This window comes from Propithecus coquereli, unplaced genomic scaffold (genome assembly GCF_000956105.1).
Source record: "Propithecus coquereli isolate 6110/MARCELLA unplaced genomic scaffold, Pcoq_1.0 Scaffold440, whole genome shotgun sequence".
NCBI classification, from domain to species: domain Eukaryota; kingdom Metazoa; phylum Chordata; class Mammalia; order Primates; family Indriidae; genus Propithecus; species Propithecus coquereli.
Window position 1 is genome coordinate 2,428,342 of NW_012150175.1, and position 26,672 is coordinate 2,455,013.

Here is a 26,672-nt window from a genome sequence, read left to right on the forward strand (position 1 = left end):
TTGGCTGTGTTGGTAGAAGAGCCTTAAGCCCTGTTCAACCTTGATATTGACTAATTGTTTGCATTTTATAAAATATTCTGGGCTTTTCTGCTCTGAAATCTCGGTACCGGATGCCTGTCCCTTATGTGGGCCGAGGGAGACTTAGACAAAAACGGGAAAAGGAGGGGGGACAAGAAGGGGTGACAGCGAGGCTGTCTGAATAGTGCTTTGTTCAAAATATAGCAATGTTAGCTTTGTTTACATTTTATAAACTATTCTGGCCTTTTCTGCTCTGAAACTTAAAATGGTTTGCATAGAAATAAGGACTCGAGTAACAGTCATTAACATATTATATTGGATTCTTTGCCTTGTCTTTAAGGTTAGTTCATGTGCTTTGCTAAAGTTGTTATGGATTTTAAGGGAAGGAATTGGGCCTTCATTCCAAACATGTGAATTTTGAGTTCAGAATTAGAAAATGGGAAAGGCTGTTTCAGAATCTTTTTGGAGTAATGCTTTGGAGGGGTCATTGTGGATGTAGTGACTGTCCTGCATTTTTAGGACAGTCCCTATTTAAAAACTGTTCCCGGAAGTATGCCTACGGTCTGATTTTTAGTTCAGAAAATACAGCCACTTCCATGAGGGGTTCAGATCCTGTCCCTGGTTCTGCAAGTGTTAGAGCCCCAGGGTTCCGCTTATGTAGGGATGTGTGTCAAGCCCGTGGAGAGACTTCATCCACCATAGAAACTCACGGGAGTGTGAGTTTGATTTGTTCCAGAGCCACAATTTAGACACTTACCCAAGTAGCACCTTTGCAGAGCAAACCATACAACCACATCAGCTGTGGTGTGCTGTGTTCCAAGGAAAGAAATCTACTCAGGGAACAGATTGACGTGGAATCAAAACAAATTTTGATGAGCGTTTTCTCAAACTATTTTCTTACTGCAGAACCTCTTTGTTAATGATGCTGTGTATGGAAGCTTAATATATAAAATAGGTCAAAGCCGAGGTGGGACCTGGAAAACACAGCCTCTGGGCTTCTCCTTCCCAGCCAGTAGCATCCTAGACGCCCTGGGAAGGGGCCTCTTGAGACCCCATGGGACTCGGCAGGCTGGACCAGGGACCGAGCGGGGGCAGCGGGGGTCCATCTCAGCCAGACGTGGACCCTGTGTTCCAGCTTTGGTTGTAGGGATTCTTTCGAGGGGGCCTTGGGCTATTTGTCCCCATGCGTTCCTTGGTGTCAGGCAGCAGTCATCCTCCAGGTGCTGTGAATGCCCTGCTCGGACTGCAGGTGCGGTGGGGTGGACTCTGCGAACCTTGCTCCTCTCAAACGCCGTCTGCTGTGGTGTGGCTTCCAGCGCTTGACGCCTCCTCTCTCCGCTGGGTTCCTGGGTGGGGTTGGATGCCGGTGCCCGACTGTGGAAGTGGGGAACGTGCAGCCGGGCTCTCTTACCTGAGCGGGATTTCTCCTGACTACGTTTTGTTTTGTTCAATAGATGATGATTCAGATCTGTACTCTCCTCGATACTCCTTTTCTGAAGACAGTAAGTGACTTTGAATTTCCTGGTTGCGGGGGAGGAGGAAGGGAAGGTGGTGGATGAGGGAAGATACCATCTTGTTGTCCATTTTCATCAGTTTGAAGTTGTTTATATGAACTACATTTCTGCAGCAAAATCTCCCCTTTCTGTGCCTCGTTCAAAAAGTGAGATGAGCTGCTTTGACGGTGAGAAGGTAGTTAAGAGGTCGGCCACACTACCCCTCCCAGCCCGCTCTTCCTCACTGAAGTCCAGCCCAGAAAGGTAAGTGCCACCTCCCCACCTTTTTGTTACCTGCCATGGCCTGGTCAATGCTCATGGAGACCTGGGAGCCTCCTTTCTTAGGAATGTGGAGTTTGAATCCCTGCTCTGTCACCTATTAGCTGTGACTTACTCTTTCTGAGTCTCAGTGTCCTCATCTGTAAAATGGGGATAAAAATAGCACAACTCCTTGATAGAGATATTGCAAGGATAAAATGAGATAATACATACAACATTCCTAGTAGTACCTGGCTCATAGTATGGGCTTAATTAATGTTCACTATAATTACCACTTTTTATAATTTCACAAGAGAAATCTTAACTGCAAGATTTGTCAAATTTTCATATTCTATGTGCATACTGTGTTCACATACAGCAAAGACTGTAATTTTAAAATGAACCCACTTTTTAATGTCCATTTATTCATTCAACATGTATTACTGAGACATACTCATTGACTTGTTTTAATGGCAGCATTAGTAACCTCTTAATACCTGCACTAAACAACCCAATTTTTTTTTCCTTGAGTTTTTAATCTCTAAAAATTCCCTATGGAGCAAACTTCTCATGCTGTTTGGACAGGTGTCCCATCATTTTCCAGCCCCAACTTCCACCACTTCTCAACACACAGAAGGCTCTGGCCAAACAAAATTATTTATTTTTCCCTTAAATACACATCCAGTTTCATAATTCTATACCTTTTCCATCTTCATAGACAAAACATGAATGGCTGTTTTCAAAGCACCATACATACTTAAGTGGCATCTACCTGAGAAGTTTAATAATTAATAGGAAGGCCGTGTATACCATTTACAGGTACATTCACTAAACACCTACTGGGTGCATTCTGTGCAGATTGAACCAGGTGTTACGGAAGAATATAAGTGTATATAAATTATTGTCTCTGCCTTCAAGAAGTTTACAGCTTGCATGAAAAACTAAATACAATCACAGTGCAGCATATACTAATGCACATGAATAAACTGGGCGTGGTGGCTCATGCCTGTAATCCTAGCACTTTGGGAGGCTGAGGCAGGAGGATCACTTGAAGCCAGGAGTTTGAGACCAGCCTAGGCAATGCAGCAAGACCTGGTATCTACAAAAAAAAAAAATTAGCTGGGCATGGTGGCATGTGTCTATAGTCCCAGCTACTCAGGCGGCTGAGGCAGGTGAGGATGATCACCCAGAAGTTCAAGGCTCCAGTGAGCTATGATTGTACCACTGCACACTCTAGACTGGGACACAGAGTGAGACTCTGTCTCAAAAAAAATTGCAAACAATTTTACAATTTCGAAGGATTCATGTATCCTCTGAAACCCATCACTGGACACCAGGTTAAGTATCTGTGCCAAAGGCTGAAATTGGCGGGTAGTGGAGTAGGGAAGAATACAATTACAGCAACAGCTGACATTTACTGAGTGGTTACTATGGGCTTAGCACTCTGCTCAGTGATTTATATACACTGTCTCATTTAATCCATATAGCAACCCCTGTTTTTCAGATGAGGAAACTGAGGTACCAGGAGGTAAAGTGCTTGTCTAAGATCACCTAGCTAGCAAGTGGTGTAGCAGAGATTTGAACCACAAATCGAGTGGCTCCAGGACCAGTGTTCTCCCTTATGGTACTAGCATAAGTGGGAAGTACAGGCATGATTGGGGAATGATAAGCTCATGAGAGCAGAGCATGGTAAAAGATTTTTCCAGAGCCAATGTTGCTGCTTCCTCCTCCCTCCCTGCTTCTTTCTCTTCTCTCTGCTTCCTGGTACCTGGTTTTGAGCATAGGATACCTCGAGCCCTTTGCGAAGTTAACACAGAGCTTTGACCGGTTGTTTTGAGAAGCAAACCAGCACAACTACATTGATCGCCCTGACTCTGATTTTGTGCTTTGGATATAAAAATTCCTTGATTAGACTGCCGCCAATCAAAGTCAGACCTTATCAGAAGCTGATGCCAGTTTTCATGAAAATAGCTCTAACAGGATTTTCTTTCTACAGAAACGACTGGGAGCCCCCAGATAAGAAAGTGGATACAAGAAAATACCGTGCAGAGCCCAAAAGCATTTACGAATATCAGCCGGGCAAGTCTTCCGTTCTGACCAACGAAAAGATGGTAATGTGCATATCGAAGTTCTTTTGTCCCACCCTGCCCATGTTCTTTAATCCGGATGCATCATGCAGACAGCTGGATCACATTCTTTTCCCCTTGAGATAGACTTGCTTCGTTTAGAAGACAATGAAAAAATGAAGCATTTTTACCCTTTTCATTTTTGCAGGTGTTCATAAAATAAGTCCTGAGAGTCTGTTTTTAAAGAATCCTCTTATTGTGGCTCTGTTGCTTTTTTTGTGCATGGTTTTAACTAATATTAATTTTCCCCCTAACATACAGATTTTTGCTGCTGTCTTTTTTTTTAATGTCTAACTGTTGATTTATCAGGCTTGTTGTTAACTGGAGTCCAGTTTTTTTTTAAGTGACTTATTTGAACATGTATACATTTTGTAGCAGTTCTAGAATTTTATTTATCATTAAAAGCTAAATAACTAATAGGATGTTATAACTTAGAAAAAAGGCCCCAGGCTGTTACAGTATGTCTTTTAGGTCTACCTTTTTTGACAAGTGCCGTGTTGAGGACTAACTTCATATTCAGTCTGGTTTACGGTTCCCTGCACAAGTTTACATCTCTAAGCAATTATGAGCGGGGAAGATGGCCTGGATGGGCATAGCAGACCAACCTGAGAAAGCGTCCTCCTCTGTGAAACGGGAAGAATTTTCACAAACTGATTAGTTTCATATTTGCCAATCATACTTCATTTTATTAGAACTTCGTTAGAAAAAGCTGGCTCAGAATTGTGATCCTGGTTAGAGGGGTTCTCCAAAGCAGGTTAGAGGGGTTCTCCAAAGCAGCCCTTCAACATGACGGCAGGATGGAATTATCATGCTGGGGGCTGGCTTTTATGAAAATGCTGCTCCCACAGCATGTGCAGAGTAAGCAGGCCTCTGAAATGCAGGCTCAAATTACGTTCCCTCCGCCTCTTCTGCTCTACATGTTTTTAAGGAAGAATCAATTTGACTTTTACTGAAATGAAAATGTGACATCTTTAAAAGCACAGAGAGATAAGTAATTTTAGTTAGGGAAAAAAGATCAAGAGGTCACAGAAATACTTTCAGAGTTGTCATTCCTCAGCATTTACGGGGCGCCACAGTTATTTCAAGCGGAAAGTCCAGAGAGGAGCAGAGAAGTTAGCGTCCGGCTCCCGCTCCATCCAAGGTTCTCTGCCTGTTAGAGGGTACCTTGTACGTAATAAACACGAAAGGTAACCCTCCACCCAGGTGTTCTGGGAAAGAAAGTCATGCTCTTCAGGTATATTCCTAATACTTTAATAATGATTCTGGGACCCATCATAACATATTAGTACATTTAAATGACTTCAGGGACTCTATAGGCATTTGAGTGTTTTTGTTTCGGCACTATTACCATTCATAAGCTGTCAGGGCTCTTGTCAGCAGCTCGCCCCTTTTCTTAATTTCTTCTTTGTTTCCATCTTCTTTCCTTGATTGCTAGTAATGTAGCCACTATTCAGAACTAGGAAAAATAACAACATAGTTTAGTTTTTCTCATTGATACCATAATAGTTATGAGACTCTTCCATGCTGTGGTTCTTGGGATCATTTACATTGTTTTTACACACCGTGAAAAGTAACACACAGTGCCCGCTGGGGGTGGTCTCGGGGAGTGCGGTGAGCATATGTGTGGATTGCAAAGCACCGTCTGGGTGCCCCTACCCAGGAATCTCCTCTGTGTTGTTCCACGCCTTAGGCTTACTCCATTAACAGGACATAAACACCAAAGGCAGGCCAGGGAAGAACGTAACTATTCAATAGTTTAATTTAGTGCCCTTCACACAATTTAGCTCTATTCTTCCAAAGAGAAATTTTTAATTTTAGAGAGAAATTTCAGTCAAATCTTAATCTTTTGACATTCTACCTTTCATAGTAGTTGAATTAGTCCTTTATGGTTTATTCCTATTTTTATCATATGAACAGAAAAATTGGAATGTGATCTTCAGTGTGTACATCTTGCATTTTGGTATCTAATATCTGGTTTGCCAGAATTTGAACACTACCCGCCACCTACACACACTTTTTGTTGTTGCTGTCAACTGTGGGTGTGTATACTAACTAGTGATAGATGTAGAATCTAAGTTTGCTCTCAGATACATACTACTTCATTTTGGAAAAAAAATTTTTTTTTCTTCCATTTGAGGTACTGTGTCTGTTTAACTCTGGCAGTTTAAATTGTGGCAATTGTATATATTGTTAGCAGGAAGGGTTGAATGTGGACTATAAAGGCTGCCCTAGAGCTCATCCTGCCCGTGGAGCTTACCCAAGCCATCCGGACAATGAGAGAAGCAGTGTACCGCCTTCAGATTCCCCCATAGAAGACTCATGACCTTGGTGACATAGTTGCCTATTTGACAGACTCATGTGAAGGTCTCCATACCTACTTGGTCTTCTCTTACCATAGTAGGGAGGCATTTTCTTCTGGTCTTGGAATTGGAAAGCTATTGGTCAGTCCCTGCCTTCTCAGAAATGGCCTTTTTCAGGCTTTTTTCCTTTATACTTTCCTCTAAAGTCCCTTGCAGAACTTCAGCTCAATTCAACAAATAACACACATAGAATAACGTACGTGCCAAGCCCTGGGTTAGACGTTGAGGTCCTGCTCCCATAGGTGTACAACAGGAAGGACACATATTAAAATAGCAATTACAGACATGGTATTTATTTGGAAGTGTGAAACAAGGGCATTTACCTAGCTTGGTTTCTTCCCAATCCACTATCACTTTGAGTTCCTTCCCTGGTTTCTTGAACTGGTCACTCAGCCCTGCTTCAGCAGTCCTGGTGGGTCAGCCCCTCTCATTTGGAGTATGAGAAATGGAATATATCATAGCATAGTGTAAAGAGCACTGGGCTAGGAATTAGAACATCTGAGTTCTGGGTTCCAGTTCTGACTCTGTCTTATGTCTTGGGGCAAACCACTTAACCTTTCTGAACCTCAGTGTTTTCACCTGTGAATAGAAGTATCATCTGGCCCACAACCTCACTGAATCCCTGAGTGAGAGGGTCAAGTGTGATAATGTGGGTTCAGGAACTGTGAATGCTATAGAGGACTGCACAGACAAACATACCACATTCAGATGATCGATCTAATTGAAATTCGAAGCTGGTCTCTGGCCCCCATTCAAGCAGCAAAACTGTGTTTCAGGAGAAGCTGGCATTTTCCTGGCCAGTTACCTGCCCTTTCCAGGGATTTTTTTTTTTTTTTTTTTGAGCCGGGAGAATAGCCCGCAGTACCAAAGAACTTCACCTGGCATTATGAAATTTTCCCCTGCCTGCCAGGACAGAGTTCCTGCTCTGTATCCAGTAGGTTGTCTTCTGTTGGCCTGTTCCATAGTCGGATCTACAGCTGAGTTATACATGGCAAAATCAAATGCAGATGTTGGTGCTATGTGGTGTCACCTTTTTACCTGTATCTCTGGGCAGCTCAAAGGACTTAGGTCTGCTGCCGTGGACGCAAGTTGTTTGACATACCCCCTGATCCTATTCTTGGCACAGCATTAACTTCTGCAGCAAAACCATCTGCAGACAATCTTCTGGAATAAAATGGGTTAATTCTTTCAGGACTGTGAGTGCCAGAACTTTCAGGCAGTTTCCCGAGAGTTAGTACATTATTTTTTTTTTTTTTAAAAAAAAGCCTAACCTATTCCCAGAGAGCAGTTTATAAATAATCTTTGTAAAAATAAAAAACGTGAAATAGGTTTCGCGTAAACCCCATCATGTTAGGATCTAGAATGTCCCAGTGTCTAAACCATCACTCCTCAATAGTTGTATCCTTGTGGGTAGTATCTCATTTCACTGAATAAATACAGACTCTATTTGCTGCAGTGAGGACAAGCCTTCCTCTTCAAGATTTAAGCCCTAATTCCCTAAAGACAATTGGAGGAGATTTTATCTGGATGCAAGTGGATAGACCTCGTGTTTCCATGTATATTTCCCTCTGACTTCATCATAGTTTAATTTCAGTTAAAGAAAGATTCTCTACCATATATCCATATCTTCCTCTACCTAGCAAAAGTGGAAGTAATGGTAAAGATTCTTCTAAGGGTCTTAGAAGAAGGGGTTGGTAAAGATCACTGGGAAAATTTTCAGCCATTTCTACAAGCTGCAGAGGGACTGTTAACTGCATGAAGAAAGGCGTTCAGGAAGACCTGCCTTGCAAAGTAGTAGTAGCATTACAGAGCTGGGCAGGAGACGTGGCAACCCCTTCCTCAGGTGTTGAAGCCTGGAAGTACTGACGTTCCTTGTGTGTTTTCAATCTCAGTAGAAAATGTGTACACTTTATGTTTCAAATTATTGTAGAAAACCACCGTCTCTCTTTTTTGTGATTATCAAAGTTTTTTGAAACATATATGCATATAAAAATTTAATTAAACCATGAACCTCAGGTACTTTTGTCTAATGTAAATGTGTCTGTTAAGGGGAAAACCTGATTTGCTTTCTAGGCATTCATTTTCCAACTAATTATTTCCAGGAACACATGTTACTCCACAGAGTAAGGTGCCAGAACTGTATACATATTTGATTAAATATTACATCCCATGGAATCAAATTATCAGTCTATGTGATACCTCTTAGAGTTATGTAAAGTGAGAAATCTAACTTATTTTTCTAACATGATCCAGGAGTTTTTTTCACCCCTGTTCTGTTATCTGTCTTGTCCGGCTTTTCCCTCACTTTATTTTTTCCCGGCTCTTTAACATGTATTCATTAGAACACAAAGTATATTCTGTCTGTATTCATCCCCCTGGATGCTTGTTTAAAATGTTTTTTCACTGTGTCTTCTGTTTTTACTTATATCATCTTTCACTTTACTGTGTACGGGACATGGTTTCTCACCTATTCATGTGCCATTAAAGATGCAGTATTAACCAATTGGCTTTTATAAAGTGTCAGTATTTGTGTTTATTTTAAAAACCTTAAGGCAGCCTTGCAAACCAGTACTAAAACTGTAAAAACTGTTTGCTCTACTCAGCTGGCATAGGTGGCTAAATGTTTGGTGTGCTCACCAGGTTATTTCTCGTAACTAATAGTTCTTGTAAAGAGGAAATAAAGGCTTTCTTTTCTTCCACAATACTGAAAATTATTAAGGGATGCTGTTGTGCCCATATTCAGATTTGTTGTGGAGGGCAGCCGTGTGATGCAGAATTCTCCATCTGCTGTCCATTTGCCTCTGCCTTAGGCCTGAAAATGATTCACTCACTGCTACCTGCCTCAGTTTCCCTGTTTTTATAAACCCATCCTCTCCCTCCTGTTTTTGCTGATACCAGTAAAAACAGATGATTGCTGCTATTGAATGCAGTTGCTAAATATACCTGGAAACCACTGCATCTCTACTGGCCTGTTCCTATGTAATCTTTGCATAATGTTATCCTTCTCTTTCTTCCATTTCCCTATCACCAACCCCTATAGAGTCGGGATATAAGCCCAGAAGAGATAGATTTAAAGAATGAACCTTGGTATAAATTCTTTTCGGAATTGGAGTTTGGGAAACCGGTAAGTTTAATAGCTTCAGTGGTTTTACACCTTTTAAAATAATGCTGTTGGTGCATTGTTGCTGCTAAAGAGTAAGATCTATTTATAAAGAATTCAGGGAGTGAGGAACAGTTGTATTGGTCGTCTATAGTAGGATAATCTCACTACAACCTGTGAACTTTCCTTTGCTTGCTTCACCAAGAAAGGACAGTGAGCTCTGGAAGAATGTCTTGACAGAATATCCCAGAGAGACACCAAATAATCATTGCTTGTCTTTGAACCTCCTGTGGGTAACAATAAATACCACATGCCTTGTGGATGACATTATTTCGGTTATTGGTTACTTCTTTGACCAAAGTCTTTATGGCTTGCTAAAGACAAACAGGAAAGTGCATTACACCCTGAGAAGACCAGCATCGTCACTGCTTTAAATAGCATTTTTTAAAAGCACAAATGCAAAGGAAGTGGTCACATCCTAAGGCTTCTTTATGCAGATATGACCCACAAAGGCAACCCCATTATAGGTAACTTTTGGGAATGATTTCGGTGAGTTAGGATAATATTCCCAAAGTTTGAGATGGGAGATTGGAATTCCAGCTTATTTAGTGTTCAGCCTAATCTTCCCCATGACATCTCTGAATTGGCTTTGGTACAAATTGACTTTTGGCACTTAAAGGAGGATTTTCTTAGGCCTGCACCCGAAGGAATACCAAATGGAAGAGAGAATTGAGCTCATCCTTCCATTGGAGATGACTGGAAACTGACTTTAAAACTCTAGTTACTTAAAAGTCTTAATTATTACAGCTGTAAAAAGAATTTACAGGTGGAAGAGTTAAGTGTATAAAAACGTTTTATTAGATGTTTGTATGAGACCTTAAGCATTGAATCCAGCTTTTGAATTACTGTGGTTTGGGATGATAGTTTTATTTGCAGACAGGAAATACAGTTCAGTAAATGTTAAATTCCATGGTGTCTATTTTTTGTTAAGATGAAGACAAAGAGAAATTAAACTGATGCTCTGGAATTGCCAATTTGATTTTGCAGTGCTGAGCTTTGTTGGAAAGTACAGGCATCTTCTGAGTTAGGAGCACCAGGCTTGCAAACGGCCAGCTTTTCCCTCTCTGGTCCCTCCTAGATGCTGTCCCGGGACAGCTGCTGAGCGATCACAAATGAACAGCGCCACCTAGTGACCGCTGGAGAGAGTACATCTAACCCAAAGCCAACACCCACCTTTCTTCTCTCCCCAAAGCTTTGGTGCACACCTCATGTCTTCTCCCTTCTCTCCTTTTTTTTTTTCTGCTGTTCACCCTTCAGACATCAATTAAGTCTACGTCAGGCAATCTTTTCCACATGCAAATATTTAACAGTATCCTAACACTTTTCCTGTTCTTTTTCTTAAAACCTCAGTTATCTCACACACAAAAAAACCCTTTGATACATGTAGTTCTCCCCTCCACCCACACACACACAAAAACCCCACCATGATTGGTATATGTAACAATAATGCCATACTCTCATCAAGGAAAGCAAAAGCTATTTTAAATTATGTTTAATAAAGAGTCCATGCCATTGATTTTTGAAGTCCCTTTCAGAATCCACAAATTTCTCGCCATCACCTCTGCCAAATAACTAGTTTTATCTGAAACATTAGCTTCTGGAAATATTATGGGATAATTTTGTTCTGCTTAATTGTGATTGGGTTGTTTTACTAAATCTATGATCGCAAATAATTTTTTTTTTTTTTGGGACAGAGTCTCACTGTGTTGCCCCGGCTAGAGTGCCGTGGCGTCAGCCTAGCTCACAGCAACCTCAAACTCCTGGGCTCAAGCAATCTTTCTGCCTCAGCCTCCCGAGTAGCTGGGACTACAGGCATGCGCCACCATGCCCGGCTAATTTTTTCTGTATATTTTTAGTTGTCCCATTAATTTCTTTCTATTTTTAGTAGAGACAGGGTCTTGCTCTTGCTCAGGCTGGTTTTGAACTCCTGAGCTCAAGCAATCCGCCCGCCTCAGCCTCCCAGAGTGCTGGGATTACAGGCGTGAGCCACCGCGCCGAGCACAAATAATTTTTTATAGAAAGTATTTCACTGCCAGCATGCATTAAATAGACTCTGTGAGTGGCTTGATAGATTAACACTGTCTCTACTGAAAACTGTGGTCTGAGTACCACACAACTACTGAAAACAAATGTTGAGAACACAGTCCAGTTGTATATTGGGGACTTCCTATAACTTGTGTCCTTACCTGTTGCTTTAACTACCTCTTAATTATTTAAAGACTTAGAGATGCTTTTCCAAAATGGCATTTTCTCTGAAGCCATGTGTGTTCCTTGCACAAACCTGAGAGTCCTTCTGATGGGACTGATCTTTTTTGTGTAGGTCTTACTTTAAAAAATAATGCTCTTGAAGTCTTGCCAAAATGACTTAATCAATGCCCATATCCCAAGGAGCAGTCCTGAGGTGAACAGTCCCTTACGGTCTGAGACATCCTAAGAGTGGGCTTATTGTCTGGTTGAACCCACAGAGTTTGGGAAGAAGTTGTGGTAGGGAGAGATTTTTTTCTTCAATTTTCTTCCTGCCCCAACTGCTCTGCGACAAAAGAGTAAGAGACATGAGTAAAAGTGGTGTAGACCTTGGAAGTTGTTTTGGAAAATTTTTCAGCCATTCACAGGCAGAATGATATTAAGATTCTTACCCAATCACATGGGTCATCAGTTACTATTGTTTCCCCATACCAACTCAGGAGCACTTCTCCTGAGTAGAGCCTGCCAGAACTTTGACACTAGACATTCACCCTGAACTCTTTTCTTCATCAACTCCTTCACTTAAAGCCACCCAAAATAAACTGAAATTTAGCAAGATCCTGACTGTGATGGCTTTTTAACTCTAACAAGTCATTATAGAACAGCAAATGGTTCAAGGAACCATTTTGGGGAGGATTACTTAAAACCAATTTAATTTGTAAACACTGTTGTTTTTTTTTTTTTTTTTTTTCCCAGTAAGAAAGAAATGAGTAGAGGTACCATAAGTGACTTTAAAAAGTCTGCTTCCCCAGATGAACAATCCAAGTGTATCAAGTACTTAAAGACGAATGGTCATTGCTAATACCACTTACTTTACAAACTACAGAACATACACGTACAGAGATGACAAAACTAACCTGTTGCCTTCAGTGTGAACTTACCTTGGAATCAGGTTACTTTTTATTTGCAGATTTAGTATAAAGGGCCTGAGGATTAGCTTTTTCTTCTTTTTTTCCCTGTAATTTCTACAGAAGTTGACGTGATTTCTATCTGTAAACTCAAGTCAAAATTTCACAGTGTAAATCAATTTGAAGGCTTCAATAGAGTTGGTTATGATGCAATTTATACAAAATTTTTGGAGCCATTAATGATCCCATTTCTGATCATCCCAGAGGTCATTATATAAGAAAATTCAAGTCTAAGTAGGCAGAACAAAAAGGTCCACTTGGTGGGAGAGAGATTCTAGAGTTCAAAGTACTCGTAACTTCTGAATGTCCTACCCTCTGAAACCCTCCCTCGTTAAACTTTTAAGAATCTCCTGGAATATTTCTGTCTAAGGAATACAGCTCTAATTCTAACATGAAGGGTAAAAGAGAAAATGGAAATAACTTTACACAGTCCACTATTTAAATTGTAAGTTTAAGCCCGGTTCTTTAAGGAAAAGAGAAGGTATGTCTCAGTCACTAGCAGTATTATCAAAGTCTAGTTAATCTGTAAAAGGAGATTTTAAAACTAGTTGTATAAAATTGATGCACTTAATACCCATTTTGTGCATAGATTTCATTGCCACAAACCATAGAGGGAACATTTAGTTCAGCTTATCCTCCATTGGCCAAACCTGTAGATTCATGGATTTGTTAACACATGATGAATTTTATAGCAGGGGACGACTGCTTCAAAAATGTATACTCTGCAGGATCAATCTTAGTTTGAAAAGAACAATGAGGAATTTAAAAGTTTCTATTTTTGTTCAAATTCGTGTTAATCCTTTTTTTTCTTCTTTTTTTAAGTTTTCAATATTTAGAATCCAACAATGATTTGCTCTTGAGACACAGACATAGAAACACACCCCTAGGTGACGGTCCCAGCTCCCAAGTCCTCAGAGCTCCTTTTCGGGGCAGGTGCCCACTCCCTTTGCTTTTGAGTTCACTCTCTGTGTTGATACAGTTCTCCCAGTGTGCCCCTCTCTGTTTGAGCCAGTCTCCATGTTTGTCTTTATGTCTTTATGCTCATTTCTTCATTTCCTCCTCTGCTTCCCGTCAGCCTCCCAAAAAGATATGGGATTATACTCCTGGAGACTGCTCTATCCTTCCTAGAGAGGATAGAAAGGTAATTCCACTGTGCCTCCTCTGTTGGACTGTGTGTGTGCTCTCTAGCCTTGGTTAGTGTGAGTGTGTTGTGGGTTTGTTTTCTTTTCTTAAATCACTTCTTTTTTAATTTGGTAATAACTTTTTTTTGGCTTGGTAATAAAACTATTTAACAGAGTCTCTAAGACATATACTAATGTTTAGAGGTTTTCTAAGCAATTACTTATTCTTCTGACATATATAGTATTTGTCACAGTCACCAGACTCTGAAAAGAGAGAAAATAGGTATTTCCTTAAAGGTAGGTTTTTGCGGTATTTGTAGTTCTCTTTAGCAAGTAGAATAGATATTTGAAGCTGATTACTTTAGAGTTCCTATTTTATAAGCCTAATGTTACATTCTCTGTTTTTGTGTCTTTAACTAATTTCTGGTGAGCTCTTGTGTTTTAGTCATGGCATCTTGGCCTTTATGAAAGTGTAACACTAAAAAAAAAAATTTTCATTTTTCAAACTTAACCTTCCATTCTTTTTCCCTTTCCTCCAAACTAAAACTTTCTTTCCCATCTTTTCTTTCTTGAACCAGACTAATCTAGACAAAGATCTCAACCTCTGCCAAACAGAGTTAGAGGCAGATTTAGAAAAAATGGAGACGCTTAATAAAGCACCCAGTGCAAACCTGCCACAGGTATTTCCTAGTTTTTCTCATGCCGTCAGTTCCTTCCCAAGCTCTGCTTTGTGTCCTGCTTTGTCCTATGATTTTGGCATAGTTGAGGTGACGATGGTTATGCTGGTTATTTTAAGCTGCATGGCTTTCTGACTCCTGTCTTAGGTTCCTTTCTCAACCCTCATCCCCCACCCAAGTTAATTTTTGCTTGGATTTCTTTTGAGCTTGGCATCTTCCTTAAAGGCGATTCTTCAAATATGTGCAGAGTAGTTGGTGACTGCAACTACTCCCCCCACCTTTTCTCTTTCTCCTCTTTCAAGGGGAAGCCCTTTTAAGTTCCCTCCCTTCACCTCTGGTACATTCTCTGAATGTTCAAGGAGCCATTTTTGGCAATTTCATTGTCTTTTTTGCAGCCCTGGGAGATACCAACCTCAGAGATCATTTTCAGAAACACAGCCACAGTGATCTGGGTGCCTCTTCTTTGCATGGTGGTGTCAGAGTAGTAGTGTTTATCCTTGGAAAGTTCAGAAAATTCTCAATGAAAAAATGCCCTCTGGAGGTCAGACGGCCTGGACACAAACAAGTGTTTGAAACAGAGCCTGTGTTGATATTTTTAAAGGGAGTTATGTCAAAATGTTTACTAAAGGGTATGTGGGAGAAAGAGACAGACAGACACACACACACCCCCACACGCAGTAAATGGATTTCCAAGGGGGAAAAAAAAAACATGTGGGCCGGGTGTGGTGGCTCACGCCTATAATCCTAGCACTTTGGGAGGCCGAGGCAGGAGGATTGCTTGAGCTCAGGATTTCAAGGTTGCAGTGAGCTATGATTGCACCACTGCACTCCAGCCTGGGTGACTGAGTGAAACCCTTTCCCTTAAAAAAAATAAATAACCCAAATGTTCCCAAAACTGTCCCCAGAGCTCCCTGACAAAAGAGATTCTTACAAGAAAAGGATATCTTTAGAGAAAAAAAAAAAAAGGAAAGTGGACACTGCTGAAGAGGCTAGGAAGGTCCACAAAGCATGGCAGGAAAAGTGGAAACATGTGATACTTACGCAGAACCAAGACAAGGAGGGTCAGACCACCAGCCTGATTGACTTGTATGGAAATTCATGTGAGCACCAGAGACTCAGACCAGGGAAGGGGAAAAGAAACCAGAGGAATGGGCAACAGCTGAGGGGGCAGGATGAGAGCATCAGAAGCCCAGGAGCTGCAGGCTGGTCGGGGGAGGTAGGATCAAGAGTCCAGGGAGGCAGCAGGACTGAGGGAGCTGGCAGGGCCAGTGGTCAGGCTCAGAGTCTCCTTTAGAACTTGGAGGAGGCACAAGAGGCAAATCATGTGCCCACCATTGAGGCAGATGGGTACAGGGTGGGAAAGTGGAGCGGGTTTAGGGGGCTGAGTTTCCAACCTGGGTTGGGACTAGAACCAGGTGTAGCCACTGTGAGGTTGAAGGTCCAACGTAGGAACCAGCTAATTCTGGAGTGAGCATGGCGGCTGCAGCTACATTCTAAAGTGGGCTGGGATGCAGGATGGGAGGTCTGAGATAACACATTGGCCAAAAATGAGTCAAGAGGTGCTTTTTTCAAAGTAGTCCAAAATAATAGGATTCCCATAACCTATGCATGGATGGTAGGCAACTGGAGAACCGCTGAACTAACTGCAGCCTCCCTGCGGGCAGAGCCTGGTCAAGGCGGGCACAGAGAAGCATCTGACATGTTAATGAATCATCTTCACATCATTTCAGTTAACTGGTGCCCATTTGTCCTGAGTGTGTATGACACATGCTATGGGACTTTGCCTGCTGGAACTCGACAGTTTAGTTACACTCGTGAATTAAAGACCTCCGGCAGTACCAAGCAGGGACTGCCAAGAGCTAAATGAATGGCATAGGTTCAAAGTGCCAGAAGAGAGAGAAATCATGTGGGAAATCAGAGAAGGCTTCTCAGGAGTTAGCCAGGATCTTCAAGAGGGGATGGAACTCTGGTACATGGCAGAAGTCGGGGGTATCCATTTGCGGCATGACGAGAACAGTCGGAACATTACAGAAGTGCATGTTTAAGGTGTATTCAAGGAAAAAGACGAATTCAGCTGGAATAGGAAACTGAGTGTGGGAATAGTGGGAGGTAGATTTGGGAAAGAAGATTGACCCTGGATTGTAGAGGCTCAGAAAATGTGGCTAAAGATGATTGGGTTTGCCCTCAGGCTAGTGATGTAATTCAGGAAGTGCTTTAGGAAGATTAGTGTTATTGCTCTAGAGAGGCTGAATTGAAAGGAGAAGAAAACTGGAGTCTCCAAGGGCAAGGAGGCGATTGTGGTAGGCCAGGCGTGTCATGGTGAGCCCACACTGTGGTGCACCAGCATGGGGGTGGGGGGGACGTGAGAGAGATCACCAAGGACGTTGCAATGGGACATTTTAACTAACTGGTGGGACAGAGACAAAGACAACTTGAGGGTTGGGGCCAGGCAGCTGGAAGATTGAGAGCATGAGTATGTCACATAAGAAAGCTGGGAAGAAAATCAGGCCAGAGGTAAGGTGAGGAAGTGGGTTTAGGTAATTGACCTTCACAGTGCTGGTTGGGTGTCATACAGGGAGTATCCAGTAGACGGTTGGAACTCTGAGACTGGGGCTCATGGAAGAGGCAAGGGCTTAAGAAATCAATTGGAGTCACCTGAAGAGAGGTGATGGTTAAAGCCCAGGGAGTAGACAGAAAGCTGAAGAGGGGATCATGTTGGGGAAAGAATGAGAGACCAAGAACTACCCGCTGGGATGCTGGGTGACATGGAACAGGAGAAGAGAGGCAGAGAAAGAAGTTCAGAGAGGTATGGAAAAGCGACTGATGGAGCAAGAGATGAAAGCATGAGAACTGCCCAAAGCTCTGGGAGGTCTGGAGAGATGGACTCCACGGAGAGGTCAATGGATTTGACAACTAAGAGGTTTCTAAAGACTTTGGAGGTTGCTGGGGGAATACTTGATGGGAGTTAGAGTATGTGGCAAAAAATCAGGGGATCCTGCAGCGCTGCAGCACTCAATGCAAAGATGTGATCATGGAAGGAAGGGAGGGCGGGGGTGTTCCCAGAGGACTCACAGGGTCGTGTAAAAGTTTTTCCAAGATGGAGACCAGGGCACGGTCTTCAGAGGTGGAAGACCAGAATGGGACAGGTGCTAAAAGGTGGGAGGCTCAAGGAGGAGAGGCTGGGCAGGCCAGACAGTGCAGCCTAAAGGGCTGGAGGATGCACGTTGAGGCAAGAGGGCTGCCCTCTTTGAGGAATAATGGGGGTGTTGGGTACAGTCCTCATGCTGGGGCAGAGGTGCCCTCAGAGATGAAAGGACACAAGCCCAACAGGTTTCAGCAGGCAGAGGGCCAGGTGGGTGAGTTGCCTCCCCCTCCCTGTCATCTCCTTTTCTCTCTTTCATGATCTCTTTGTTTTCTTTCTCTCCTTCTCTCCTTTCCCCAAATGTCTCTTCTTTAGCTAGCTTATTTTCCTTAAAATGATCATTATTAGGGATATGATCATTATTAGAAATAGGAATATCTTTAAAGGTTTACTTTTACATCGATTTGTTCAACTACCACATTATTTTTAAAACAAATATATTGAACCCTTTGCATTTTTCTCTCCAAAGACAACAGAAGCCCTAAACTACATAATTATGTTACTTTTTCTCTGCATGTAGTTCTTGATTGTTTTCTTTCTTTTGCATAGCGCCCTGGTAATTTTATAAAGCATTCCCTTATTCATGCTGAAATGGTCATTAATAGGTTTTGCAAAATTGCATTTCTCCCCATTGCCACACTTCTAAATCTGCAGGCATGCATACAAAATTACTGAAATACAGTGTGGTCTTTTAAAATGCACTTTTGTACATTCTGGACCAAATGTACAAAATGTTGGGTGACACTCTCTGGATGTGGCATTTGGGGTGCATGAATGGATCTGCAGTGGGTTCAGCAGGGGGTCTGTGGCAGGGGAGAAGCTGGTGGAGGGTGTGCTGTCCATGTCACTAATGTGTGCTGGCCCAGTGGTGGCCAGTCATGGAAAATAAGTACGAGCCAGGAGGCCATCTCCTAACCTGCCGAGAGAGCCTTGGCTGCATCCATCCACTGGAACACAAAAGACCAGGCGTAGGAGAGCCCACCTGCCCACTCTCCTCCCAGAGAAAGAGCACTGCCCTCCATCAGCACCAAAATCCTTTCCATCCAGGCTCCCCGACTCACAGAGGCCCTTATCTAAATTAGAAAAGGAAAGTGACTTCTCTCTTTTTCCCATTGGCTTGAAATGTCTGAGTCAAAATAAATCATCTACATTATTTTTTTTTCTTTCTTTCTTTCTTTCTTTTTTTTTTTTTTTTTTTTTTTTTGACATTTACAGAGCTCAGCAGTCAGCCCTACTCCGGAAATTTCTTCAGAGCCTCCTGGATAGTAAGTTGCCACTCCACTTTGTTTACATGGCAGAATGTATTAAACATCAGAAGTGGGAAGAGAGAAGCTTGTGTTTTGGACCCAAAGTGTATTTTATTTGTTTCGGTATAATGGCTTCAAGTGATGCATAGTTTGGTGATAAGTAGCAACCTGATTGTAGTCTGTAAATTATTTTTCTTCTGTTCTCTCTTCCTGTTGTGAATTAATTTTGTGATGTTTCATATTACTTTTGATAAGCTTTTCCCCACGTTGGGGAATGTGTGTTTATCTAAGTTTAGAATCAAAATTTTCACTTGCTGGTTTTTGGAGACAGGTGGGTGTGTGACTGAGAAAGGCCACATCTGGTATAAAGATGGGGGGAGGCATGGCGGGATCGGGAGAAGGTGGAGCCAAGAGGGGGCTAACTTACTTGATCCTCACAGAGATGTGCATTTATGCCAATTCTCAGGTCTCTGCCTGGATGTGCCCACTTCTTCATGGGGTAACCACCAGCCTCCTTTCCCCACCCCCAACCATCCTGAATCTTCCAGCAGATTGCCTTCCTCAGGACTTTGCCATGCAGCTGTTATCTTACCTGAAAATGTTCAATGCTACCTTTACCCCCTGTTATATACATGGTAAACAGCAAACATTTTAGCCTATGTAAGTAGGCCCTAGTTGAGCCTTCCTATACCCAGTCTCATGTTTGTACTGAATCTGGCCCCCTCCACTGGATGGACAGGAATGATGTATTGAAGGAAACATTGGAAGGACTTGACCTAACCGAAGGATCAAAGAAGATAACCCAAGTTCACAGCTCTGTGGCAACTGGAGAAGTGCCACTTTCATATCTTGGGCAGACTGCAGTTTAGAATTTTATTAATTAACATTGATTACATATCACAAATACTTAACCTGGGAACAGAGAGGAAGAAATTCACCCATAATCCCAATATCCTAATACAACTACCAGTCCTTTCCCTAAATATATAAAATATATTTTTATAGTTACCATCACAGATCTATAACATCAGATCTATAAATCAGTAGTGGGAGCTACTCATTATTTTCATTAGCATTTCAGCGTTGATTAGCGTCTAACCAAAGAGCTTTACTCTGTTTGGCCAGCGGGTGGCACTCAAGAAGAAGCTGCTCTTTCCTAGATGGTGGCGGTACTCCAAAGAGAGCACTTTTTCCCTTTAATCTAAGAACAAAACACAAATTATAACCTGAAGAACTATATGAAACATTAGAGATTCTCCAGGACCTTAAAAATGTGTCAAACATCTGTGTGCATGTAGGCATTTAATTTTATAGACTCATTTATTCCACTAATATTTATTGAGCAATCATGCTAGGTACCAGGCATGCAAAGGTTAATAAACTATCTGACCTCAAAGGGTTTGGGGTGTAATGGGGAAGACAGACTTGTAAATAGCCAGAATCCAATGTGGCAAAGGTAACGATGGGACCCAGGGGGAAGTGAGCACCTCTTGTCTTGCGGAGGAGGGAAGGTCAAAGGTCTTTATTTATAGAGGAGCTGTAAATAAAACATGAATAACAATAACATCATAAAAAATAATTTTTTCATGGGATACAAAAGGCTGTAAGATGAAACTTCTAGAGGATTTCTAGGCTTCCTATTCCAAAGCACAGTTAACATTTTCTTTTTCCTTTCTGAAATCACTGAATGGTTTTGAATGATGAATATAAGCTCTGTGAGGCTGGAATGTGTTGTCTATTCTGTCCCCTATTGAGTCTCCACCTAGGAGAGTGATTGACACTTAGTAGGTGCTCAGTAAATATTTGTTGAGTGAATAAATGAGCAGTGGAGTGACATAATGAGATATTTTCTAGAAATATCACTGGCAGTGATCTGCAGAGATGATCAGATGGAGTCAGGGTTGGCGGCTGGGTGAGAGAAGGCGTGTGTGCTTGTTGCAGGGTTGTAGGTGAGCAAGGGTGAGGCGGTAACCAGGGAGGTGGAGAGCGAATGGGGTTAATGTGAGCTGTGTTGTGGACGGGGAAGAAGCAGGACTTGGTGACTGATAATTGAGGAGCAGGGGGACTGATTCCCTGGGCTTTCTGGCTTGGGTGACGGGAGATAGAGGAGCAGAACTGGGTTTGGTTTGGGACATGTTGCCTGAGGAACATGCAGGTGGAGATGTCTAGAAGGCAGTTGAATCATATGTGTCGGGAGCTCAAGAGAAAAGTCTGTGCAGATAACAGATTTGCAGGTAGATTTCTTGGACAGTCTCACCTTGCCTTATCAGTTTTGCAGATGAAAGAAATGGAGGCCGAGAGAGACAGACTGCAAGTTTTTAAACAGAGCTGGTTTGCCTCAGCTGATCCGCATTCCTCGTTGGAGCTGGGCTGGAATCCCAGTCTCCAGGACCTGTCCACGGCCTCCAGAGCCTGGTGGAAACACTTGGCCCCAGGATGATTGCTCTGTTCTCTCACTTGATTCTTCCAGTGAGTGTTTTTGTTGAATCTCCTTGAAACTCAGCAGCCAGCTCTGCATCTTAGCCAGAGGCTGAATTGTCTGTGCTGGGTCAATCCAGGCTGCTCAGAGCTGAGCTTCTGAATTTAACTTGTTTTGTTAAGTATTAGTAATAAGTAGCTGCTAATCCTGATTGGGCCTTTCTCAATTAGCTAGGGGTATAAGGCTGCTTCTCTTGTCCTCTCTGGTCTACTTGGACAGAGCCTGGACCCAACAACTCTACAACCTTGGGCAAATGCCTTAAACACTCTGGTTCTCAGTTTCCCCTTTTGTATAGTGAGACAGATGATCTCTCTTTCCAATGTTAGAAGAGCTGATGGATGTGATATATTTAAAAACATTGTTCTAGAGCTCTTAGATGTTGTTTTTAAACAAGGAGTATCTCAGTTACAAAATGTTACACATCTGGAAAAAGCATGTTTTGTTAGCTTTGGTATCAGAATGAAAACAATTAATTGGCTGTAGCAAATTCATTCTGAGAGGTTTCCTGAGTGCTGGTTTGTCGTTCTGGTGGGAAGCAGGAAAAAATTATGATAATGAGTGGAATAAAGCCAGAAAGTGAGGTGGCTAGGGTGGAGTGAGTTCTTACTGCTAATGAGGTAGAGCAAGTGGGAGGTCCCGGTTATGGCCGAGAATCCTGACAGAACAGATTTAAGAGGAACTTGGAAAGATTGCTTAGAAGTTCTGACCAAGGGTGAGACAGTTCAAAGGACAGCAGGGGCAGCAGGATGGAGGCAGCTGTCAGAGTCACTCCTATTAAAAGAAAAACTTTAGACAAATTAAATTTAGCAGAGCTTATTTGAGCAAAGAACAATTCATGAATTGGGCAGCCCTCAAAATCAGGAGAGGTTCAAAGAGCTCCACCCAACAACTTGCGCAGACAGCATTTATAGACAGAAAAAGGAAGTCACTATGGAAACAGCTTGACTGGTTACACTCAGAGTTTGCCTTATTTGGGCATGCTGTGCTGAGGCATTTGCCTTATATGAACAGGGGCTAATCCTTTGGCAGCCTGTGATTGGCTGAAGTTCTACTGATGTGATTGGCTGAGACTCATCTACTGGTCCCCTGAAATAGGCATGTAGAGCCCTTAGCCAGGGCTGGGCACAAGGTAAGGCTTGGCAAGTGGCAGCTCCTGTGAGGGGCACTACCCATGCCAGAAGCAGTAGTTTTGCTCCGAGGACTTCACTGCTCTGAGGGAGACATCACAGTGTTCTACCAAAGTCCCCGCCTCTTCTCCATTTCCGACTCCTGGGTTCTGGTGCCACTTGTCCTAGGGGTGTATTCATGACAGGTGACATTCGGCAGTAGTGACATAAACAGAACTGGAGCATCCTTGAGCTCCCTCTGGGTCCTGTGTTGTGCGAGCCTTTTCCTCCTCGGTCTTAGGGAAGTGTGATATCTAGGATAGTGGCATCCGACGATGTGGTTAAAGTTCGAGCCCTGCCATTCTGCTAACCTGCCTGCTTTGACAAGTTACTGAATCTCTCAGTGCCTTGTTTCCTCATCTGAAAAACAACAGACGTAGGACTGAGGATATGAAAGAGAGAACGATGAACAGGCAGTTAGCACAGGGCCTCCCCTACAGGACGCCTCACCACGCAGCACGTGGAGTTGTTGCTGTCATCATTTGTGACCATGGGACTCGAAGGCTGTGGTCACACACAGAAGGAAAGGCTGGCTCTGTGGAATGTAAAAAGATTCCATCGTTCACGGCTAGATAGAGGGAAAGACTGAGTAGATGTGTGGTGAAGCAAATGCAGCTTGTGTCCCTTGTAGAATCTAGGTGGGGGGCTATGGGTGTTCACTCTTGTAATTCTTTAAGCTGTTCTTTACATTAGATAATATTGAGTGAAGGAATTTCACCTAGCTGTGGGTCTTCAGAGCTGAAAAATTCGTATTGATTCCAGTAAACTGAGTTCAGTAGGATTAAAAGCAGCCCAGCAGAAGCCTATGTACGTTTGTGGGAAAGGAGTCATTCACTTACCTGAGAAGAGTGTGTGTACACGTGTGTATGCGTGTCAGTGACGGTGCGTCACTGGGTGAGGGCTTGGTGGGGTTAGGGGAAGGGAGCAGCTGAGTAAGTGCTCTTAACTTTTCTGTGTGTGCCCTACCTCATTCCAAAAAGAATTTGTGATAATTTGCAAAAATACCTTGATTTTTATCAGGATAAAAACAAACGAAGGATAGAAATGAGCAATAGTTTATGCTCATAACACATGTCATAAGGTTCTGAACAGACGTTGAAAGAAGTGAGTGCAAAATTGGGCTGTGATGCTAAGAGCACATAGAATCCCACATTCCAATTTCACTCGGTCACTGATTTTCCTGGAGACCCAAGACAGTTGGGCCTCTCCCTTCCATTGCTGATTTTAATATTCCATCAACCAAAGCACTTGTGAAGAATAACCCAGAAAAATAATCCAAGTAGTGGACTTGAAGTAGCCGACACTGGCTGGCTCCGTGTCAGCGGCTCCACCCGTGTCCTTGCCTGCACCGTCTTGGTGTAGCCCCCTCACTCCTGCCCTCCCCTGACCGCCTCCAGCCCTTCCTCCCCAGTGGCAGTGTTTCACAGAATTATTCTTTTAAAGCACAAATACAGTCATCTCAATTAGAGTACTTTGCTGTTTGGACAAGATTCCTGGGCATTCAGGGACCCATGGGCCTGCCTTGTCTGTAGAAATCTGTGTCTAAATAAGAATGCTCTTGAGAAAGGACAGTGCTTGATTAGGATGCCAGGAAGTGTATTTCTTGTCATCAACAGGTAATGTACTTTTTAGAAAAATATTAAAAATAACTAACTCCTATTCTTGTCTTTTTTTCCCTTCCTTTTTTCTCTTTCTTTTAAAATGACCTTGTTCATAGTATATATTCTTCCAACTTCCATGCAGTGAAGAGGGAATCAGATGGGGCTCCTGGGGATCTGGCTAGCTTGGAGAATGAGAGACAGATTTACAAAAGTGTTTTGGAAGGTGGTGACATCCCTCTTCAGGGCCTCAGTGGGCTCAAGAGGCCGTCCAGCTCGGCTTCCACTAAAGGTAATCAACTGGGTGAAGCCTGCGGGCCTCTGTGTCCCGTCCATCCCCGTTTACTGAGCGTCAGCAGCGGGTGAACCTCCAGCAACGGGGATACGTCTACTTGTCCAGACCTATATCCAGGCCCGAAGCCCTCTGATGTTCCCTCCCCTATTTTCTCACCGGCCATTTTTCTTTCTGGTTTAGAAGTTTCCCTTCTTTCGAACCCCCAACCTTGCTCTCCATGAAGCATCTCTCTCTCTCTCTCTCTCTTTTGTTCTAATTCCCTTTTCTTAGAAATTAGCTGAGCTTTAGCCATTCCTTACTCCAGCGGGGTGGCCTTTTTTTTGTTGTTGCATCTTTGCACCTGCTTTGCAGCACAGATTATTTTGCTTCCGGACATCGACTGGAAATTTTTTAGAAGCCCTTATGACAAATGAGCATGTTACCTCTCCTTTATTTTTTAAGCAGCTTTCAGCTTTAACCTAATGGGTGTGTTTATTTTATTCTGCATGCTTACCAGTGGATCGTAAAGGTGGGAATGCTCACATGATTACTTCATCTTCAGTTCATAGCCGAACACTTAACACTAGCAGTGCGTTAGGCCCCGTGTGTAAGCACAAGAAGCCCCTGTCGGCTGCGAAAGCCTGCATTTCGGAAATCCTTCCTTCCAAATTCAAACCCAGGCTCTCTGCTCCCAGCACTATTTTGCAGGAACAGAAGAGTGTCCTGTTGCCCTCAGAGAAGGCTCAGAGCTGTGAGAACCTTTGTGTTTCGATTTCTTTGAATGATTCTAAAAGAGGCCTCCCCCTCCAAGTCGGAGGGAGCATCGAGAATCTGCTCATGCGCTCCCGGCGGGATTATGACAGCAAGTCGAGCAGCACCATGAGCCTCCAGGAGTACAGCACCAGCGCCAGGAGGCCCTGCCCTCTCTCGAGAAAGGCTGGGATGCAGTTCACCATGTTGTATCGGGACATGCACCAGATCAACCGAGCTGGCCTCTACCTGGGATCCATTTCCTCCTCTAGTGTGCGGGATCTTGCCTCCCACTTTGAAAGGAGCAGCCTGGCATTGGCCGGGGGTGAGCTAGGCCCCAGCCAGGAGGGCTCGGAGCACATCCCCAAGCACACTGTGTCCTCCCGCATTACTGCTTTTGAGCAGCTCATTCAGCGGTCGCGGTCCATGCCGTCCCTGGACCTGTCCGGCAGGCTAAGCAAGTCTCCCACACCTGTGCTGCCCCGGGGCGGCCTGACCTCGGCCCGCTCAGCCGAGTCCCTCCTCGAGTCAACCAAGCTCCATCCCAAGGAGATGGACAGAATGAACTCCAGTGGGGTCTATGCCTCCCCAGCGTGTAGCAATATGGAGGACCACACCTTGGGCTTCAGGGGCCTTGTGCCTTCTGAGCCCCTCTCCACCTGCTCTGATGACCTGGACCACTGTTCAAATGCCTCCAATGACAGCAGAGAGGGCAGCAGCGGCAGTGTTCATGGGGACTTCCCCAAACATCGCCTCAATAAGTGCAAGGGCACCTGCCCAGCCTCGTACACCCGCTTCACCACCATCCGGAAGCATGAGCAGCAGCAGACCCCCAGACAGCCCGACTGGCGCCTGGATTCCAGAGGGGACAAGAGCACCCTCCTCAGGAACATCTACCTAATGAGCCCCCTCCCTTTTCGGTTGAAAAAGCCCCTCCAGCACCATCCCAGACAGCCTTCCCTTGGTGACTCCTCCAGTCTCCCGGTGGGCCAGAAGCCAGACCTCCCCAGCCAGCCCCACCAGGACCAGCCCCTCTCTGCAGGGAAGCCCTTGGTTCCCATACGCCTGTCTTCCCGCCACACCATGGCCAGGCTTAGCCGCAGCTCAGAGCCCCCTCGGGAGAGACCCACGGTCCCGGAGGATTTCCCGAGGGCCATTAATAATGGGAACTCTGCGCCACACTCAGACCACGGCCTGGACAGGAACAACAACCCCCACAGTGAACTGGCACCACCCTGCGGAGGTGGCGTTTTGTGTATTTGACCAGTCTCATTCCCCGTCTCTCCACCTTGCTTGCTTTGTCCCCGTTGGTGTGCCCCTGGTGTTCACTTTCTGGTCCGTCCTTTGTTTTCTGTTTGTTTTGCTTGGCAACTGATCATGGCTCGTAGTGGCTGCACTTCTTTAAAAACAAAGCCCCCCCATGTCATTTAGACTAACCACCAAACTGTGTTTCGAAAGAAAAATTGGCCGTTTAGCTCATCCAAGAGATCTGTTCATTTGAACTCTTGAGCCCCTTGCAGTTTGCACCAATCCCCTGCTCACCCGTGGTTTTTTGAGAGGCAGCCTCTCTCACGGCCCTGTGTGTGCGAGTGTGCGGTTTGTCCCTGTGAGATCCTGCACGCCTCTCTGTAGGGAGACCTCCCTCTTTGCT

General features: G+C 43.6%; 1 protein-coding gene across 9 annotated transcripts in view; it reads left to right on the plus strand.

Annotated features, from left to right (window-relative positions):
* SORBS1 (sorbin and SH3 domain containing 1) overlaps positions 1-26,672 on the plus strand; it is a 158,583-nt gene that overhangs the window by 92,827 nt on the left and 39,084 nt on the right. For 8 of the 9 annotated variants that reach the window (XM_012654492.1, XM_012654494.1, XM_012654498.1 and 5 more), the window contains 5 exons: positions 1,473-1,520; positions 1,646-1,775; positions 3,766-3,880; positions 18,723-18,772; positions 24,117-24,289. In XM_012654492.1, the coding sequence (XP_012509946.1) occupies positions 1,473-1,520; positions 1,646-1,775; positions 3,766-3,880; positions 18,723-18,772; positions 24,117-24,289 (516 nt within the window). Of the gene's footprint in view, positions 1-1,472; positions 1,521-1,645; positions 1,776-3,765; positions 3,881-9,295; positions 9,380-13,642; positions 13,709-14,266; positions 14,369-18,722; positions 18,773-24,116; positions 24,290-26,672 lie in introns of all 9 variants that reach the window. The other variant, XM_012654500.1, reaches the window with a different exon arrangement.